The sequence below is a fragment of the Musca vetustissima genome, unplaced genomic scaffold (assembly GCF_032173495.1).
Source record: "Musca vetustissima isolate MV318-11 ecotype Yass unplaced genomic scaffold, APGP_CSIRO_Mvet_v1 utg139869, whole genome shotgun sequence".
NCBI lineage: Eukaryota > Metazoa > Arthropoda > Insecta > Diptera > Muscidae > Musca > Musca vetustissima.
The window spans coordinates 1-17085 of NW_026888559.1; the positions used below are offsets into that span (position 1 = coordinate 1).

The 17085-nt window shown below is 37.9% G+C and overlaps 1 protein-coding gene across 1 annotated transcript; it reads right to left on the reverse strand.

The window, feature by feature from the left end:
* Positions 1-10184: 10184 nt before the first annotated feature.
* Positions 10185-13228, reverse strand: LOC133336397 (cytochrome P450 CYP12A2-like). The gene is made up of 5 exons (XM_061544693.1): positions 13148-13228; positions 12683-13065; positions 12494-12610; positions 10829-11279; positions 10185-10769 (listed from the first exon to the last, which is right to left on the reverse strand). The coding sequence occupies exons 1-5, from the start codon at positions 13226-13228 to the stop codon at positions 10185-10187; spliced, it is 1617 nt and encodes a 538-aa protein (XP_061400677.1).
* Positions 13229-17085: the final 3857 nt, after the last annotated feature.

Here is a 17085-nt window from a genome sequence, read left to right on the forward strand (position 1 = left end):
GTAGAGACGTACGAAGAAATTAAAATCACCAGCTCGATTGGTACGGATAACCTCGATGCTGTAAAATCTCTTCGAGAGTTTAATGGAACAAGGGAAAAGTACGTATCATGGCGGGCCGCAGCAAAAGCTGCACATAAGATTCATGAAAATACCGTGGGGACGGCAAGGTATTATCAGGCTGTTCTGATAATAAGAAATAAAATTGTTGGCAATGCTAATGACGTCTTAGCATCATTCAACACAGTTTTAAATTTTAAAGCAATAATTGCACGCCTTGATTTTACTTACGCTGATAAAAGACCCATCTATTTAATCGAACAGGAACTGTCCACATTAAGACAGGGGGAATTGTCAATTTCAGAATTTTATAGTGAAGTAGAAAAAAGAGTGGCTATGTTAGTGAATAATACTACAATGACATATGGGGACAATACGCAACTGACTATTAACCTTAATACAAAATACAGACAAGATGGTCTGCGCATTTTTATTTCAGGATTAAAAAAAACCACTTTGTGACATTCTGTTTTCGTCTCGTCCTGAGGACATGGCCACAGCATTGGCCCTCGCACAAGAAGTTGAGGCAAATCATCAACGATATGTCTTTGCAAATAGCTTCGCTAAGAGAAATGAGATGAAGGATAGCAAGAGGTGTTATACGGAGGCGACGAGTCAAGAAACATTAATAATTTACCACCAAAAGCTGAAAAACGTTATCTAGATTCTGGAAGATTTTCTAATGGCAATGTTCAAAAATGGCAGAGATTGAACCATATTGAAGAAACTCGTTGCAATAATGAAACTTGCGATAGAAATAATGAAGTATTCGCAGATGAGAATAGGCAACTAGACGAGGACACTTATGAGGTGTTGGCATGTGAGGCTGACGAAGACATCGAAGAGCTTAATTTTTTAGGCAAGGGTCCCTGCTTCCTTGGATCCCAAGGGTGATTGCAGGCAAAACAAGAAAATTTTTAATAGATACTGGCACCTCCAAAAACTACATTAAGCCATTCAACGGACTCCAGGGAGTGACATCAGTTAATCGACCATTTTTGGTAAAATCAATTCATAATACAAACAGAATTAAGGAGAAGGTCCGAACAAACATATTTGGAATATTTACTGATTTTTTTGTTCTTCCTAGTTTGGAGACGTTTGATGGGATAATCGGACTCGACATTTTAAAAACTTTGAACGCATCAATAGACCTGGGAAAATCGAAAATTTTTTATGCAAATAACGTCGAACCACTTTACTATGATTCATGTAAAGATGTTAATTATTTAGAACTAAATTCTTTAGCAGTTCCATTAGGTATTAGAGGAAAATTTAATGATATGATTCAAAGAAATATTAAAGCATTTGCGGATCCTGACGAAGCACTTGCTTATAATACTAATGTAATTGCTAATATTAGAACTACTGACGAAGAGCCGGTTTACTCGAGGCTTTACCCCTACCCATTGGGTGTAAGTGATTTTGTCAAAAACGAAGTTGAGAATTTACTAGCCAACGGTATTATTAGACCGTCACGATCCCCTTACAACAACCCAATATGGGTGGTTGATAAAAAAGGAGTAGACGAATTTGGTTGCCCAAACAAACGTCTGGTTATTGACTTCCGTAAACTAAATGACAAAACCATTAGCGACAAATATCCTATACCAGACATAACAGAGATTTTGTCTAATTTAGGTGGGGCCAAGTATTTTACAACCCTAGACCTAAAATCCGGTTTCCATCAAATAGAGCTAGCTGAGCGGGACAGAGAAAAAACAGCATTCTCCGTGAGAAATGGAAAATACGAGTTTTGTCGTTTGCCATTTGGCTTAAAAAACGCACCTAGTATTTTTCAGCGTGCCATTGATGATGTTCTACGAGAACATATCGGGAAGTGTTGTTTCGTCTATATTGATGATGTAATTATCTTCTCGACGTCCGAGGAAAATCATATTCGGGATGTGGAATCAGTCCTAAAAAGTCTTTAAGAGGCAAAAATGAAAGTTTCAGCGGAAAAATCGAAATTTTTCAGACAAGAAACAGAATATCTCGGATTTATGGTAACAACAAATGGCATAACAACCTGTGCTGATAAAGTAAATGCTATGAAAAATTTTCCACAACCCACAACGCTACGTGGGGTTCGTTCTTTTTTAGGTTTAGCAGGGTACTACAGATGTTTTATTAAGGATTTTGCAAAAATCGCAAGACCTTTAAGTAGTATTCTAAGAGGAGAATTTGGCAATGTCTCTGCGTCTCAGTCAAAGAAAATAAAAATTACTCTGAACGATGAACAAATCCATGCATTTAATGCATTAAAAAATATTTTGATATCGGAAGATGTGTTATTAAACTATCCTGATTTCAAAAAACCATTTGACTTGACAACTGATGCTTCTTCGCACGCTATCGGAGCTGTTTTATCCCAGGGTAGAAGACCGATTACAATGATATCGCGGACACTGTCTGATGCCGAAGAGAATTATGCTACAAACGAACGTGAACTTCTTGCAATAGTTTGGGCTTTAAAAACTCTCCGGAACTACTTGTATGGCGTTCAAGACATTCGTGTTTTTACCGATCACAAGCCTTTAACATTTGCTGTATCCGATAAAAATCCTAACAATAGGATTAGGCATTTGAAGGCTTTCGTGGATGAATACAATGCCAAGGTCTTTTATAAGCCAGGCAAAGATAATGTTGTAGCAGACGCTCTTTCCAGGCAGCAAATTAACAACTTGAGCGACAATTCCAGTGTTATAACCGAAGCAACAGTTCACAGTGAAGCTTCATTTACAAACACAATATTATCGGTAGACAAACCTGTAAATTGTTTTCGGAATCAAATCATAATTGAGGAAGGAACTGTAAAAGGTGTGAAATGTTATATCATGTTTGGGAAGAAAACTAGATATTTTATTACTTTTGAAAATGACAGAGACTTATTTGAGATGTTGCAACAAGTTGTGAAGCCAGATGTTGTAAACGCAATTCATTGCGATCTACCAACGTTGGCAAAAATTCAACATAAGTTAATTGAGCTTTTCCCAGGTGTTAAATTCAGATACTCGAAATCATTTGTCACCGATATCACGAACCTGAATGATCAAAAAGAAATCATTGCGGCAGAACACAACAGAGCACACAGAGCTGCGCAAGAAAATATTAAACATATTTTAGAGGATTATTTCTTTCCAAAAATGGGTAAAAAAGCCAAAGAATTCGTAACAAACTGCCGAATATGTTTGCAATCAAAATATAATCGACAACCTACCAAATATCAGATAGCTCAAACTCCCATCCCAACAAAGTGTGGAGAAATCCTCCACATTGACATTTATTCCACGGATTCTAAACACTTTCTCACATGCATTGACAAGTTCTCTAAATTTGCTGTAGTTCAGCCACTAAGATCGAGAACTATAGTAGACGTACAGCCCCTACTCCTCCAGATTCTAAATTTGTATTCTAATACAACGACTATTTACTGTGACAACGAAAAGGCATTCAATTCAAACACAATAAAGTCAATGTTGAAGAATATGTTCAACATTGAAATTGTAAATGCGCCTCCATTACATAGTACTTCTAACGGACAGGTGGAACGTTTCCATAGCACCCTTACCGAAATCGCTCGCAGTCTGAAACTTGAGAGATTATTAGATGATACGGAAGAAGTTATACTCATGGCTACAATAGAGTATAACAGATCCGTACATTCAGTGATTGGGAAAAAACCTATAGAAGTATTTCGTACAAACGATTTCGACGGAGAAGTTGTAAATCGGCTTCAAAGTGCTCAGCAGAAAGATCTGACACTACATAATGCAAGCCGAAGAACTCAGATATATGAATCAGGAGATAAAGTTTTGGTTAAGACCAACAAAAGATTGGGCAATAAACTTACTCCTTTATATGTCGAAAAAGATGTTCAACAAGATCTAGGAACTACTCTATTAATAGGAGGGAGGAGGGTCCATAAGGACAATATAAGAACCTAAACTGAGTTAATTATTTTTTTCTTTTTCCTTATTTTTTCTTATCTTAGGTTGACTTTCGGATTTATAAGCCTTTTGGCACTCTCAACCGCCGAGATTCTTGACTATAATAATGCGAATTATATTCCAATTTATGATGGAAATTTAATAGTTTTTCAAGAATACGGATACCTTAAGCACATTACGAATTTGACACTATATTCGAACATGAAGGATGAGGCGGCCAATGCATGCAATTTATTCCCGGAGTCGCATATGAAAAAAATTATAAAAGCAGATTTGGACGAAATTGACAGACTATTGAATTTAGTAAATTTACACCATAGATATAAAAGGGGATTGAATGCCCTAGGGACTGTTTTCAAATACATCACTGGAACCCCAGACCATGATGATTTTGAAAAATTACAAGAAATTTCAGATCAACTTATAGACCAAAACAATAGACAGATTAACATTAACACGGCAGTGCAGCTACAAATAGATGAACTCTCTAAAAAACTTAATCAGATTTTGGCAATAGAAAAAAAGGAAAGAATTAATACGGGAAACTTGTTTGATTTATTACTATCGAGAAATAGAGCCATTATTTCTGATCTTAATGGCATAATTCTGTCACTCACTTTAGCAAAAATCGGTCTTATTAATCCGGCCATTTTGGATGCCCAAGAAATAAAACTTATTGAGACGAATGATTACTCTACCGCGGATATTTTAAGAGTATCTAATATTAAAGTTATTCAAGTAGATAACATAATTTTCTTTTTAATTAAATATCCTAAGCATAAGTCAACATGTAGAAAACTTATAATCTTCCCTGTAGCTCATAATAACAAGATTCTTCACCTTGAAGAATCAACAATTGCCGTCTGCAAAAATTTTACAATAGCCGTTAAAAATTGTACTGCAACCATCCCCACATTTTGTCTACCTTCATTGGCATCGTCATGTGCTTTGCAACTAGTGTCGGGAAAAAGAGCTATGTGTCGCACTAAATTTAACAACATACCACCCATAGTCGAAATTGATGATGGTGTTGTTGTGGTCAACGACCAAACAGTAAAAATTGAAGAAAAGGGAGAGCCACCGCTGATTTTTAGTGGAACATACTTGTTATTGTTTGGAGAAGAAGTCAAAGTCAATGGAACAATTTATAAGAATCGAAATGGCTCAGTGTCCTTAACACCAGGAATACCTCGGTCGGCTGTCGTCAACCTGACGGAGGATATAGAGGTGCTAAATATCCCTTATCTGCACCATTCGAACTTAAAAAATTTGCAGCATATTCAAAATCTTCAGCGCAAAGTTTCTGAAAACCACTACATAAGTTTAACCTTGGTCATCTCTCTTTGTGGAGTCTTTTCTACATTTTTTGTGGTTAAACGAATTCTAAAAAAACGCAAATTAGCTGCCTTCAATAAATCTCTGCAAGCAGTAGTATCTCAAACAGCCACTGTATCCGGGGACGGCTCCAACTAAGGAGGGGAAGAGTTACCGAAATAAACATTCGTCGCTGAGAAATGCTTGGTTAGCATTTTCTCACAATAAATGACTGTAAGTGCATCGTCGACACATTTTGAAAAAGCACCACCATGAAATGAAAGACAAAACTAAGACTCGGCAGTCTTCCATCGAAACTCAAACTTAAAACAAGCAGCACCAACAAGTGAAGGAACTTGAGCAGCAACAACAACAATAACAACAACATTCAACAATCAACAATCAACGTTATTATAATAATTATAATTTTAATAACTAAACTTAAGAAACAACAACACTTAATATTACATGGGTTGGCAGCATGATGAAATATATAAATAAATGGATTTACCATCCATCACAGATCGAGCCTCTGTAAAAAATACATATCAATTAATTTCAAAATATATATTTTTTTAATTTAATTTCTTTCTTGTATTATATATTGCATCATAGATTGTTTCCCCTCAAGATAAGAAACAGCTCTCCAGAATAGCCTCACATCATAATAATATTTCATTGGCCGGTCTGTTGTTATTCTAATCTTTAATTGTATCTTTCGTTTAAATAAATTCTCTGTGTGTTTTATGATTTGTTTGTCGTTGTTCTTGTTTTTGTGTTCCTTCTAGAAATATACAAAAACAAATTATTATAAACAACAACATCTTTGTTTACATGGCTTCTCACATGCTGCTGCTGCAAATAATTAGCAGCTTTAATTTTGCATTGACATAAATTTTGTTCTAAACTAATTTAGTGAGAATAGCAATTAGAACATTGTGGAGGTCTGTTGTATTTTACAAAAGAAAAAAAATCAAATCATGCGAGATGAATCATGACGGGATTAGGAGGCAGTCGAGATGAATAATCTGTGTATAAACAAGCTAACGGGGGTCTTTCATAGACGAGCTGACGGGAGTCTTTCATAGACGAGCTGAAGGGAATCTTTATAGACGGCTGAAGGGAGTATTTATATATAAGCTGAAGGAAGTCTTTAGAGACGAGCTGAAGAGAGTCTTTAGAGACGAGTTGAAGGGAGTCTTTAGAGACTAGCTGAAGGGATTCAACAGACGAGACGTTTGGAGTATCTAGAGTCAAGTTGAAGGGAATTCTTAGAGACTAGCTGAAGGGAGTCAACAGACGAGACGGACGTAGTATTTAGAGTCAAGTTGAAGGGAGTCTTTATAGAGACTAGCTGAAGGGAGTCTTTATAGAGACTAGCTGAAGGGAGTCTTTATAGAGAGGGAGTCTTTACAGAGACTAGCTGAAGGGAGTCTTTACAGAGACTAGCTGAAGGGAGTCTTTACAGATACTAGCTGAAAGGAGTCTATATAGAGACTAGCTGAAGGGAGTCTTTATAGAGACTAGCTGAAGGGAGTCTTTATAGAGACTAGCTGAAGGGAGTCTTTATAGAAACTAGCTAAAGGGAGTCTTTATAGAGACTAGCTTTAAAAAATCCACGCCTAGGTAGGTCTTAAAATTATATTCTTTAAAAAATCCACGCCTAGGTAAGTCTTAAAAAAATGTTCTTTAAAAAATCCAAGCCTAGGTATTTTTGAAAAAAAAATCCACGCATAGGTAGGTCTTGAAAAAATATTCTTTAAAAAAACCACGCCTAGGTAATCCTTGAAAAAACATTATTTTTCTTTAAAAAACCCACGCCTAGTTAGGTTTTGAAAAAATATTTTTTAAAAAATCCACATCTAGTTAGGTCTTGAAAAAAATATTTTTTAAAAAATCCACGCCTAGTTAGGTCTTGGAAAAATATTCTTTAAAAAATCCGCGCCTAGGTGGCGCGGACCACCCTAACCTTTCCACACGACCCTCATACTTCATATTACAAAACGACACCAATGCAGGGCATGCTTCCGAAAAGTCAGTGGATGGGGGTATTGTATCTTAACAGCATATGACTATTTGTTTTTTTTGTTGTTATTACGTTTGTCAACCACCGACTGTCTGACTGCGACTGCATTTACATCTGAGACAACCTGTCATAATACTTCGTTTTTTATTCTGACGATCTTGATTTCCTACAACAACATCAACCAACACAGCTATTGATACGCCCAAACAAATGATTTACCTTAGTTTCCAATCAATTTGCTTCAATTCAATCGAATCCAAATCTCAACTCTTGCACTAGATGTCAATGTAACTATGATTTCCAGATCGTCGTAGAATTTCTCTTCCGTTTTTTTCTTGTTCTTGTACGACAGCGGACAGAACACTGCAGGCAAGGCAGCCAGCCAGCTAGCTAGACAACAATATGTATTCTTTCCGGTGTTTGTTTTCTTTCTTTTCTCTTCACTTTTCTTAATTATTTCGGATAATTATGAAGGATTGTGTATAATTATTATATTTTATTGTTTTATATTTATATATGTTTTTTTGTTATTTCATTTGGTATTGTTTTTTATTTTTGTTAAAATATAAGTAAAATATCTCTCGCGTTCAATACTCAAGAAGATTACAGTTGTCACTGAACATACACCATTCAGTTGTGTTGCTAACATCATGATGAGTAGTTGGTTGGTGTGTGAGTACTCAGTCGTAGAGAGAAAGTAACTGTTTAGTCAGTGAAAGGTAATTTTTTTTGGCAACACTGTGATGGAAATGTACTCTTTGAGAGGTGGCTTGTTTAAAAAAATGTAAAAGATTGAATTTATGGGGAAAATTTGTAATAAATAAATAAACCAGTGAGCGGAGCAGTATAGTCGGACGGGGCCGACCATACGACACCCTACACAACTACCAAGGAACTCAAATTTTCTGCGGATGTTTATTCCGAGTCTGGGCAATATTTCGTGATATTTGCACCCTCTTGCCCGAATATTACGAGTATTCAGTACAGCTATTGTCCAGATTCCCTTCAACGTGGGTTGTGTTGTGATGTTCGGCTTTCATTTGTGGTCTACAGATCGACACGAAAATAACACAAACAAATTAAGTTTTCGGTCCACTTCATTCCAAAATTATTATCTGATCATCACTGAAAATTATAGGCGTTGTCCTTGACCATAACTGGAACCTCATCAGCGCAATAGTTCCGCTCTCTAAAGTGATAATGGGTTACTAAATAATATACGAATACGGAGATAACTTTAAATATTTAGTTGTAACTCCCACATCCGAGCAGATACAACAATATAATGGTATTAGTTTAAAGGTCTACCACTCCTCTTGGATATAAGGTCAACTTCTCGGGTCTATGTCCTTCAGGGGTAAATATATACGCTATAGAATACACATGTTGTCATTTTTCACACAAAAGTCAGGGTCCATTTGACTTACTAAATATTGGCCGATCTTTATCAAAACAGGCATGCTTATTCTTTGGCCCGATCCCCTTCTCAAAGCAAAAATTCGCGGTGTTTGGGCCATAATTGCGGCCTCTGGAGCAACCAGAAAAAACGACAAAAATAAAGTTTTTGGTCCATTTCATCTTCTAAATATTAACTGATCTTTTCCAAAAACAATAGGGGTCTTCATTGGCCTGAACCCATCCTACATGCAAAATTTCGTGAAGATCGGTCCATAACTGTGGCCTGTATCGTGTTTACAAATTATAATGGACAGACGGACGGACGGACACACATGTCTAGATCGACTCAGCTAGTCGATATATGACGATCGGTATACTTAAAGGTGGGTCTAGGACCAATATTTCGCGGCGTTACAAACTTTTGGGGCTGCACAAAGATATAATACCCTTACAACATAGTTGTGTAGGGTATAGCAAAGCTATAATACCCTGACAACATAGTTGTGTAGGGTATAATTACAGCCACTTCTTTCTATGTCGGCCAATGTCAAAATGTGGACATAAATTCAAAAATGTTCTGCGGAGGCAATTTTTCTTCATCCAGGATCCCTCAATACCAAACTACATCCACTTTGGTAGAGAAATTCTGCTAGTACCCTCAATTGTGTGTGCGAAATTTCAAAGGCCTACTTAATTAAATATTTCGATCTTTATCGTAATTTTAACAGGACAAACAGGTGGGCTACATCGAAATAGATTTTTATTCTGACCAAGAATTTATATACTTTGTGTGTGGTCGAGAATATTTTGAGATGTTATGGTACATTTGTTCTAAATGACTCCAATTTCCTACTGGGTGTGTTTGCCTGCAAAGGTAATCGATAATTTCCTCTTTAATTGTGGTTGTGAATGGATTGTGAGTTACAATGGTTTTTGTCAATGATTACAACCATCTCTATATATTGTGAATTTTGACATACAGGGATGGAAGTGTTAAATCACTTTAAAAGCAATGAAAATCAACTTGAAGGTTTTTTTTTTGTTTTTGCGAGGTTAATGAAAATGTACTGAAAATCCGACTATAATTAAAAAATAAATTGAAATAATTTTAATTTTATTTATTAAAAAAAAAAAAACACACACCTCACCTGGCATTTGAAGACCATCTGTTAACATTTCTTATCGGCAGACGTGTGTGATGGTTTATGGTCTTATCAGACACATTGAATTCTAATCAATAATAACAAATTTTGTATTTTGATACTGCATGATATTACATTTAGATATGAATTAAAAAAATGATGCAATTTTTTGTCTACCATAAGAAATTGATGCAACCTCAAAAATATTTTTTTTTAAAATCCACGCCTTGCTATAACCTAAAAAAATTTTTATTCCACACAGCCATCCAATATTTTTTTGAAGTTTGAATATTTTTTTTAAACATCCGTAAATTTAAATTTCAGCGGAATATTTGGAATATTAATTTGCAACGATTTGAAGGCATTCTCCGTGGGATAGTTGAATTCCACATGGAAATTTCGAATCAAACGGGCAATACCCAATTCAATTTCCATTTCAACAATGCGGCGACCAATACAGCTGCGTGGTCCAAAGCCGAATGGTAAGAACACAAACGGGCTGCTAGGCTTTAGGGACTCCACAGACGGAGTGCTCTTTTCTTGCCTCAGCCAACGTTCGGGTAAAAATTCATTGGCCCTTGGATAGTACTTCTCGTCGTGATTCAATGATGCTGAGACCATAAACACCTGCTGTCCGGCTGGTACACGATAACCACTCAATACCACATCTTTTTGATTTACTCGAACATTACCCACAGCCAAGGGATAGACACGCTGTGATTCCTTGATGCAGGCTCTTAAATAGGGCATATTTCGGAAGGCTTCTTCGGTGAATTCGGAATCCTTTTCGGGTAAAATTCGCATTATCTCGTCGCGAAGCTTGGCTTGTTTATCGGGATTTTTACTCAAGCACAACAGTAGGGCCACAAATGTGGTGGATGTCTGGAACATATTGCAGATTAGATTTTTGTGATGTTTGACACAATGTGATTCCGACTTACCGTATCCACACCAGCCAACAACATATCCATGGCCATAACTTGGGCAATTTTCTTGTCCACTTTGAGTAGCTTTTCTAGCACACTTTGCTCATGCTCGGGCTTGGAGGGCAACCCAGCCTTCTTCTCAGCCTCCATGCGTTCTATGGCCTCCTGAATATAACTGGCAATGGTATCCTGCATTGTATCCATGGCTTTGATAAGTTTCTTATATGTTGGGGTTTCAATATATTTCCAAATGGAAGGTTGGAATTCGATTTCGAAACCGAGGGTGAAGAATTCCGTCAATGAATCGAAAATTTTCCTGGCCTTGGGGTCATTGCGATTTGTGGAGAGCAGACCCAATTGTTTGTCCAACGCCACAATGGAAACGGATTCCAAAGTCCAGCGATTTATTTCCTCCTCAAAGGATGGGGGTACTTCCAGGGTTTGAGGGTCACGAATGGCACGGATTCTGGAAGAAAGGAAATTATTATTTTTTTTTAAATTTTTTTGAGGTTATGACAAGGCGTGGATTTTTAAAAAAGTATTTTTTGAGGTTATGAGAAGGCGTGGATTTTTAAAAAAGTATTTTTGAGGTTATGACAAGGCGTGGATTTTTAAAAAAGTGTTTTTTGAGGTTATGTTTTTATGGCGTGGATTTTTAAAAAAAGTGTTTTTTGAGGTTATGTCTTTATGGCGTGGATTTTTAAAAAAGTGTTTTTTGAGGTTATGTCTTTATGGCGTGGATTTTTAAAAAAGTGTTTTTTGAGGTTATGTCTTTATGGCGTGGATTTTTAAAAGTTTTTTTTTGAGGTTATGTCTTTATGGCGTGGATTTTTAAAAAAGTGTTTTTTGAGGTTATGTCTTTATGGCGTGGATTTTTAAAAAAAGTGTTTTTTGAGGTTATGTCTTTATGGCGTGGATTTTTAAAAAAGTGTTTTTTTTCAGGTTGTGTCTTTATGGTGTGGATTTTTAAAAAAAGTGTTTTTTGAGGTTATGTCTTTATGGCGTGGATTTTTAAAAAACTGTTTTTTGAGGTTATGTCTTTATGGCTTGATCTTTAAAAAAAGTGTTTTTTGAGGTTATGTCTTTATGGCTTGGTTTTTAAAAACGTGTTTTTTGAGGTTATGTCTTTATGACGTGGATTTAAAAAAAAAAGTGTTTTTGAGGTTATGTCTTGGATTTTTTAAAAAGTGTTTTTGAGGTTATGTCTTTATGGCGTGGATTTTTAAAAAACTTTTTTGAGGTTATGTCTTTATGGCGTGGATTTTTAAAAAAAATGTTTTTGAGGTTATGTCTTTATGGCGTGGATTTTTAAAAAAAAGTGTTTTTGAGGTTATGTCTTTATGGTGTTTTTTGAGGTTATGTCTTTATGGCGTGGATTTTTAAAAAACTGTTTTTGGCGTGGATTTTTAAAAAACTGTTTTTGAGGTTATGTCTTTATGGCGTTGATTTAAAAAAAAAACTGTTTTTGGGGTTATTTTTAAGGTTTTGAGGTGGATGAGGTTGGAGTTAAAAAAATATTTTTTCAATATTTTTTCAAGGATGCACACATGGTGTGGATGTTTAAAAAACTATTTTTTCAACTATGCACACAAGGTGTGAACTTTTGTAAAAATAAAAGTTTTTTTTTAAATATTTCTCACAAGACGTGAATTTTTTAATAAGATGGTTTTAAGTGCTCACCTTTCCATTAGCTCCCGATTAACCTTCGACATCTTGTGCATATATAGCCTTACATTTTTCGGTTGCATTAAAACCGGATTTACAACTGAACGGAAATTGCCCCATTTTTCGCCGGACCTGAAATCCATTTTTTTTATTTCATTTTACCATAAAATTTATTCAATGACCTCCTCCCTCCCCCTCACTTACGTTGACAAAAGTCCCTCGGTGCCCTGATAAAAATCTTTCTTCAAAACACTACGATAATGGGCCAACACCTCCAAACCCGGTCTCACCGGCCAAATACCTTCATTGCGTAGCACCATTTCAAAATCTTGCGGGTTATGGGTGACAACAAACGATTTTTTGCCCAACATTCCCTTCAGCAGGCTAATATCTCCGAAATCTTTTTTCATTGCCAACATCAGCTTGGTGGCATCCAGATTGGCATATCGACCACCGGGTAAAAATTTCATCAGCATTGAGAGTCGACTTTCTTGAGGTATCGATTCGAAGGGTTTGGCTTGGGCCCATTCCTTCTGGAAATCATAACCATTATCATCGTTGGAGGTCTTGGAAGATAACAATCGAGACTGAAAAACAAAAAATAAAAAAAATATTGAAAATATTTGTTATTGAAATCTGGGTGTTGTTGTTGTTGTTGTTTGTACCCACCTGTTGTTGTTGTTTAATTAGGGTGGTTTGTTTATAAATGTTCTCACGATGAATTAATACATTTCTGTGAAATTTCATCATACTGGCTGTTGTTGTTGTTGTTGCTGCAGCTATTCATAAGAATCGTTTCGGTTAATCTGTTGTTTATATTCCGTCAATTATTTTTGTTTGGCTTAGACGTTCGTTTCCTCCTCTGTGATCTGCAGTGTTTGCCGGTTTGGTTAATACTGTTTATTTTCAATGTTCGGAACATATAATGTTCACTCTCTCTCTCTCTCTCTTTCGCAAAGAAGTGAGCATAACAAGAGAGCAAACAATTTCACTCTTATCTTTGATGTTTAGATATCGTAGCGAAGGTACTGTGGATCAAAAAAAATTTTTTGGTGCATAGATTTTTTAAAGAATATTTTTTCATGGTCCACCATACGCGTGGATTTTTTAAAAATATTTGTTCAAGGGTGGCGTAGGGGATAATAGACACCAAGCAACTGCTCTTTTTGGCTTTAACATGGCGAAGCCCAGGCTTATCTTGGTGTCACTTTCATCCCAATTGTGGACACTGACCTCCCCGCGATGCCACCTGGGGAGCTCTGATTGGCTTTAACATGGCGAAGCCCAGGCTTATCTTGCTTCCTCTTTCATCTCAATTGTGGACACTGACCTCCCCGCGGTGCCACCTGGGGAGCTATTTTCATCACCCGATGAAAATAGTGAGCTAATATTATGAGTTCACCCATGAGAACTATAAAAAATGGATTAAGGCGTCGGGTGAGTTGCCCACTCTCGGAAAACCCAACCTACTATGAAAAAGCAAAGAAAGAGAAAACCAAACCCCCACCCATGTTGACGACCCCCGCAAACGTATAAAGGACCACGATCTGCGAATCTGCACTTGGAATGTGCGCACTTGGAATGTGTGTTGTACAGAACAGGCGCAGTGTTCGCTTTGGCGGATGTACTCAAGAAATACAAAGACGATATTATTGCCTTACAGGAAATGCGATGGAAAGGGACTGGCGTAAGTAAATCAGACGATTACGCACTGTATTATAGCTGCCATGAAACGAGACATGAATTTGGCTGCGGATTTATGGTTAACCGGAGAATAAAAGATCTCGTCTCCAGATTCACTCCAGTAGATGAGAGAGAATTGCTATAATCCGTATAAAAGCGAAGTTCTTCTACATTAGTCTTATTTGCGCCCATGCTCCGACCGAAGACAAAGATGAACAGACCAAAGACATACTTTACGAGCGCCTGGAAACAGCATATGACCGCTGCCCTGGCCATGACATTAAAATTCTGCTCGGAGATTTGAATGCAAAAATCGGAAGGGAAAATATCTTTGGCCCCACCACCGTCGGAAAATTCAGCCTTCATGAATGAAAGAAATGACAACGGCATGAGGTTCATTGACTTCGCGGCAGCAAAAAACATGGTAGTTAGCAGCACCAGATTCAAGCATCTCGATATACACAAGGCCACCTGGATATCTCCTGATCAAGCAACGAGAAATCAAATTGATCATGTTGTGATAGACGGAAGGCATACGTCCAGTGTTTTAGACGTTCGATCGATACGAGGAGCGAATATCGATTCGGACCATTACCTTGTGGCAGCCAAGGTACGTACCCGTCTTAATGTAGCAGCAAAGGTGTGATGTAACACAACACGGAAACTCGACGTCGAAAAACTGCAAACACAACAGGTAGCCGAAAGTACTACTACGCTCAACATACCCACCTGCTTGACGAAAGCACTTCATGTCCCGATAATAGTATAGAAGCACAATGGCTATGAATTGCCCACTCCCTATAAACTGCAGCAAACGCAACACTTGGGTACCAAGAACCACCACCAAGAAACCCATGGTACGATCAGGAGTGTCGTAATGCGCTACTGATGTGAAAAAACGCAGCGTATAGGGCAACCCTGCAGTCAGTAGCAACACGTAACGTGATGGTGAATTATCGGGAGAAAAGGAGAGAGGAGAAACATGTTTTCAGAAAAAAGAAGAAAGAACAAGAAAAACGTGAGCGTGAGCAAATCGAGATGTACAGGAGTCAGAATGAAGTCCGGAAATGTTACTAACGAGTAAAACACCAAACCGAAGGCTTTGGTGCAGGCACATCCTCCTCCTGTAGAGATGAAGAAAGAAACCTGGTGACAGATACGGACAGCGTGTTGAGGATCTGGAAGGAGTATTTCGAAAAGCTTCTAGTATCAAATAGTGGCGATGAAGAAGATACCCCAGAACCAATAAGAGATGATGGTATAGAGTGTATACCACCTAACCAAGATGAGGTCATAAAAGCAATTAATCGGCTCAAGAACAACAAAGCAGCAGGAGCCGATGGGTTACCAGCCGAACTATTCAAGACTGGTGGCCAGATGCTGGTTCAGGAGCATGCACCAGCTGATTAGCACAATTTGCATGCCCAATGGTTGGAACCTCAGGATCCTGTGTCCTGTGCACAAAAAAGGAGACAAGACGATATGTGCCAACTATAGAGGAATAAGTCTGCTTCCAATCGCATGCCCAATGATTGGAACCTCAGCATCCTGTGTTCCGTGCACAAAAAGAAGACAAGACCATATGTGCCAACTATAGAGAAATAAGTCTCCTTCCCATCGCATAGAAAGTGCTATCCAGTGTGCTGTGTGAACGATTGAAGCCAATGGTCAATGACATCATCGGGCCATATCAATGCGGCCTTAGAGACCTGGCAAATCCACCATTGACCAGATTTTCACTCTGCGCCAAATCCTGGAAAAGACCCACGAAAAACACATCGACACATACCACCTATTTGTCGACTATAAAGCCGCATTCGACAGCCCTATCCGTTCAGAGGTGTTTAAAGCCATGTCTGCGTTCGGCATTCCTGCAAAATTAATACGGCTATGCAGGATAACTTTAGGTGGCACAAGGTCAGCAGTTAAAGTAGGAATGGACCTATCGGAGCACTTCAATACCGAACGAGGATTCAGACAAGGTGATAGTTTGTCGTGTGACCTTTTTAACATCCCGGCTGGAAAAGGTCATACGAGAGGCAAAGGTGAACAGAAATGACACTCTGTACACCAAACAACACATGTTACTCGCCTACGCCGATGACATCGATATAATGTGTCGAACATTGCGAGCGGTAACAGCCACCTTTGAGCAAATTGAAAAGGAATCGGCAAAAGTGGGCAGGGGCAGTAAATGGCGAGAAGACCAAGCTGATGGTATCAACGCGTAAGACGTCCAATAGACTCGGACCAACTGTTTAATGTGAGAACTTCAGCTTCGAGGTAGTCAAAGATTTTATATACCTTGGTAACGCCATAAATAAAACAAAAGACATCAGTTTTGATTTTCGGAGAAGGATTGTGATGACCAACAGATGGTCTACTATGGTCTAAGTAAGCCGTTTAGAAACAAGGCCAGCTCCCGTCAGACCAAACTCACACATTACAAGATGCTGATACTACCCGTGCTGTTATATGGATCAGAAGCATGGGTACTTGCGCAAGCAGATGAGGCAGCTTTTGGGTTTTTTGAATTTACGCGCCGATCTGTGTCGACGGTGAATATCGGCGTCGAATGAACCACGAGCTTTACAATTTATTTGCGCACATCGACATAGTCAGTCGTATTAAGCTGCAGCGACTACGATGGCTAGGCCATATTGAGTGAATGAATGAGAATGCCCCAGCTCAAAAGGCATATAAAAGCGAGCCTACTGATGGTTCCCGCAGAAGGGGAAGGCCATGAATTAGATGGAAAGACCAAGTAGAAAATATCATCCTGGAACGTGGTCTTCCAAATTGGTGGATTTGCGCACAAGACCGACGGAAATCTTTTTTAAGCTCGGCTTATGGAACAACCGTTCTGTAACAAGCCAGTTATGTATGTAAGTAAGTTTTTCAAGGCCCCCCATAGTTTTGGATTT